Source organism: Adiantum capillus-veneris, chromosome 25 (assembly GCF_014529385.1).
Source record: "Adiantum capillus-veneris isolate H3 chromosome 25, ASM1452938v2, whole genome shotgun sequence".
Lineage (NCBI taxonomy): Eukaryota > Viridiplantae > Streptophyta > Polypodiopsida > Polypodiales > Pteridaceae > Adiantum > Adiantum capillus-veneris.
The window spans coordinates 138,887,754-138,892,287 of NC_140955.1; the positions used below are offsets into that span (position 1 = coordinate 138,887,754).

General features: G+C 43.6%; 1 protein-coding gene across 1 annotated transcript; it reads right to left on the reverse strand.

Annotated features, from left to right (window-relative positions):
* Positions 1-854: 854 nt before the first annotated feature.
* LOC147425740 (pentatricopeptide repeat-containing protein At4g13650-like) lies at positions 855-4,155 on the reverse strand. Its single transcript, XM_086500121.1, has one exon. The coding sequence runs from the start codon at positions 3,953-3,955 to the stop codon at positions 1,256-1,258; it is 2,700 nt and encodes an 899-aa protein (XP_086356247.1). The 5' UTR covers positions 3,956-4,155; the 3' UTR covers positions 855-1,255.
* Positions 4,156-4,534: the final 379 nt, after the last annotated feature.

A 4,534-nucleotide genomic window follows, 5' to 3' on the forward strand; every position in this document is an offset into this window, starting at 1 on the left:
TTTATAACCGTGCTAGACTCATCCCTTGATAAATTTTTTGGCCTACTAGCATCATTAACATCCATGTGAACCTTTGCTTTGCCTCTCACATCTAAATGTGAAGACCCATGTGAATGAGAACATCTCCCAACTCTTAGTAAATGTGAACCTTTGCTTTGTCTCTCACATCTAAATGTGAAGACCCATGTGAATGAGAACATCTCCCAACTCTTAGTAAATGTGAACCTTTGCTTTGTCTCTCACATCTAAATGTGAAGACCCATGTGAATGAGAACATCTCCCAACTCTTAGTAAATGTCGTCTTCTTGATTGTACTGAATGTTGAGAAGCTCAATGCTCCTCATCCTTTCTTGATAACAGGTATTGAGTTCAACTCTCCTCGTCGGATAGCTCTTTAAGGTCTCTTGGGATAGTTTCCTACGACGTTAAAATACTCTTCTTCTTCTTCTTGTCCTTCTTCTCTTTGGATTGATATCAATCTCCTCATTCTGAGAGTATGGTTCTCCATCGGAGCCTTGTTCCAATTCCTCATCTGTTGTGATATGGTCCTTGCCTTAAGCAAACACTATAGTAGCTCTCCTTCCTCACGTTGTGAATGATGTGGCAGCATTGTGGGTAACTAATTGACTCTAAATTCTAAATATGTCAAGAGCTTAAGCTCATCACCATGATCACCAAAATGAAATGACCGGTTAGTTGACAACTATTCAAGGTTTCGAATTTCAAAGTAAGATGTCAGATATTAGATCAGATGGGATGAACAAAATCAAACTTCAAAAGACCAAATAGAAAAATCAAACAAAAAGAAAACTGAATTAAATTGAAAGATTGAATCCAAATAACATGAACTTAGACAACTGGAATTTTGATATTCACATTTATGAATGGTTCAAAAGTACAACTTTAGAAGTACAATTGATACTGCACCTAGTGCTCAGGTACAAGATGATACAAGAGTGCCAACAACCAATGATACATACAAAATAGGCTTTGAGAAAAACCGACTGGCCCAAAACGAAAGTAATGGGTCTTATTTATAGATGCTCATACTAGGTTCTAACTGACAGTACAATTACATACTCTAGTTGCTACTAGTAACTCCGCTAGGTAATCCGTAGAAGCAGTTTCCGTGTAGACTATCTCTAGGGGCAGGTTCCCACTATCTATATGAACTATATGGCTCCTCTACCCTAGACCGCCCATGTTTTACCGACACCCAAACTTGTCTAGTATCCTATTTGGATCAATCCAAGAACTAAATTTCTACATTCCAAGCTTTATTCTTTATTCTCATAGCTTCAATGTCTTTGGCCTTCTCTTGCATGCCAGCTGCCAAATACACATTTACCATCAAAGTGTAAGCTGTCCCATCGCATTTATCTAGCTCTACTGCATGTTCAAATGCCCAAGTCCCCACACTGGCATCTGCCCAATTCCGACAGGCGCCCAATAGTGAATGCCAAATGGTGGAGTTGGCAGGAAAAGGCATCCCTTGGATAACTTCGACTGCCTTTGCTAAGTGCCCAGCACGGCCAAAAAGGTTAACCATGCAGTTAAAACATTCTACATTGGGCTTTAAACCATATATGGCTTCTATATTATCGAACAACTCTTGACCCCTTTCCACAAGACCTAGATGGCTACACATATTCAGGATGCATACAAAGTTCACTAGATCGGGACGGATGCCCTCATGCTGCATTCGGTCAAAACATTGAAGTGCCTGTTGGCCTTGCCCCTTTTGAGCAAATCCCAAGATCAAAGCATTCCAAGAGACCACATCGCGAAAGGAGAGATTCTCTAGGACACTTTGTGCCTGGCAAAGAGCACCACACTTGGCATACATGTCCACAAGAGCATTACCCAGCTCAATACTATGGTTCAACAAACCTTGCCTTGTAATCTCATAGTGTATTTGTTGTCCTTTTCCAAGGGCTCCAGTCGAAGCGTACACTGTCAAGAGGAACAAATAGGTCACCGCATCTGGAAGGATGCCTTTGCGTTGCATTTGTTCAAAACACTCTAGAGCCTGTTGGCCTTGCCCCTTTTGTACATATCCTCCAATCATAGCATTCCAAGAGACCACATTGCAACAAGGAAGCTTCTCTAGGACACTTTGTGCCTGAGAAAGAGCACCACACTTGGCATACATGTCCACTAGAGCAGTACCTAGCACAATATCATGCTCCAACAATCCTTGGTTCAAAATCTCATCGTGTATTTGCTTTCCCTTTTCAACTGCTCTGGTCCCAGCACACGCTGTAAGAATGCACACATAGGTCACTGAATCTGGAAGGATGCCCTCTTGTTGCATTCGTTCAAAACAATCTAGAGCATGTTGACCTTGCCTGTTTTGAACATATCCTCCAATCAAAGTATTCCACGTGATGATGTTTGGAGAAGGGAGCTTGTCTAGGACATTATGCGCCTGTGGAAGAGCACCACACTTGACATACATGTCCACAAGAACATTACCCAGAACAGTATTATGCTCCAGCAACCCTTGCCTCAAAACCTCATCATGTATTTTCTTGCCCATGTCAATCGCTCCAATCCCCGCACAACCTCTCAAAGTGCACACGTAGGTCACTACATCTGGAAGGATGCCCTCGCATTGCATTCGTTCAAAACACTCTAGCGCATGTCGGCCTTGCCCTTGTTGAGCATGTCCTGCGATCAAAGCATTCCACGAGACCACATCACGAGAAGGAAGTCTCTCTAAGACACTTTGTGCCTGTAAAAGAGCGCCACACTTGGCATACATGTCCACAAGAGCATTACCGAGCTGAGTATTATCCTCCAATAACCCTTGCCTCAAAAGCTCATCATGGGTTTGCATTCCCTTGTCTAAGGCTCCAATCCCAGCGCATGCCGTCAGGATGCACATATAGGTCACCACATCTGGAAGAATGCCCTCATGTTGCATTTGTTCAAAACATCCTAGAGCCTGATGTTCTTGCCCACTTTGAGCATATCCTGTGATCAACGAATTCCATGAGACAATGTTGCGAGAAGGGAGCTTCTCGAGGACACTTTGCGCTTGTGGAAGAGCACCACACTTGGCATACATATCCACAAGAGCATTACCCAGTAAGATATTATGCTCGAGTAAACCTTGCCTGAAAATCTCATTGTGTATCTGCTTTCCCTTGTCAATGGCTCCTGTCAACCCACACGCTTTTAAAATGCAAACATAGGTCACAGTATCAGGAAGGATACCCTCATCCTGCATTCGTTCAAAACACTCCAAAGCCTGTTGTCCTTGTCCCCTTTTAGCGTATCCTGTGATCAAAGTATTCCAAGAAACCACATCATGAGAAGGGAGCTTCTCTAAGACACCTTGTGCCTGAGGAAGATGACCGCATTTAGAGTACATGTCTATAAGAGCATTGCCCAGTACAATATTATGCCCCAACAACCCCTGCCTCGAGATCTCATTGTGGACTTGCTTGCCCTTGTCTATGGCTCCAATCGCAGCGCATGCGTTCAGGATGCACACGTAGGTGACTGCATCAGGAGAAATTCCCTCGCGCCGCATTTGTTCAAAACATTCTAAAGCATTCTGGCCCTTACCTTGTCGGGCATAGCCAGCTATCAAAGCAGTCCAGGGGATAATACTGTTGCTGTTATGCATGTCAAGCCATGCTTGTGCTTTCTGGAGCTCACCGCATTTTGCATACATAGTAACTAAAGCGTCTGAGTAATTCTTCTCAACCAACCCTCTTCTCTGAAGCTCATCATGCAGCCTGCTCCCTCTGGACAAATCCTTGGTCTTGCAGCATGCCCATATAAGCGAAGACGAAAAAGCATCTGCTGTGGCAAACCCAGATGGATTATGGCAGCTACCCATCGACGACGCCTCTTTGCTACACTTGTGCTTGAAGTCCGGCTGCTCGAGGCTTCGTTCCGTGTCCGCCATCTCCAGAGTAAAATACATAGCCTTAGCATTGGCCATCTCTCGCAATTACTCAACCCTGCCTTCGGGAGATCCACATATATATGTGCGCGCGCGCGCGCGCACACACACAGACAGACAGAGAGAGACAGAGACAGAGAGAGAGAGAGAGAGAGAGAGAGAGAGAGAGAGAGAGAGAGAGAGAGAGAAGTCAGTCAACAAAATTTTTGAAGCTCCAGAGAAGGTGCTTCCTTATTTGTGTTAGCGCAAAAATGTATGGCCTCTCAAATGGGGGGTGCTTCCTTAGCTGTGTCCGCGTCGAATTTAGCAAAAATGTATGGCCTCTCAAATGGGGAAGAAAAAAGTTACTGATAATTGTTATAGTTGATGTTATTCATTATGTGTAAGATATTTATTAATTGTGGGAGGAAAAGGAAGCGCGTGATAGAGATATCAAAACGAAGCCACATGAGAGAGAGAGAGAGAGAGAGAGAGAGAGAGAGAGAGAGTGTTAAAACACCTGCTAAAAACTTCACGGATTTACAAAGTGACAATCAATCAAAGGTTAGTGAATTTACAAAATCTTACACTAGTTAGGGTCTTTGAACAAGGCTTAAATCTTAAAGATAAACCAAGTGC

Bases quoted from the DNA above. Each gene is read 5' to 3' on its own strand.
- LOC147425740 (XM_086500121.1), bottom strand. From the start codon at position 3,955: ATGGCCAATGCTAAGGCTATGTATTTTACTCTGGAGATGGCGGACACG.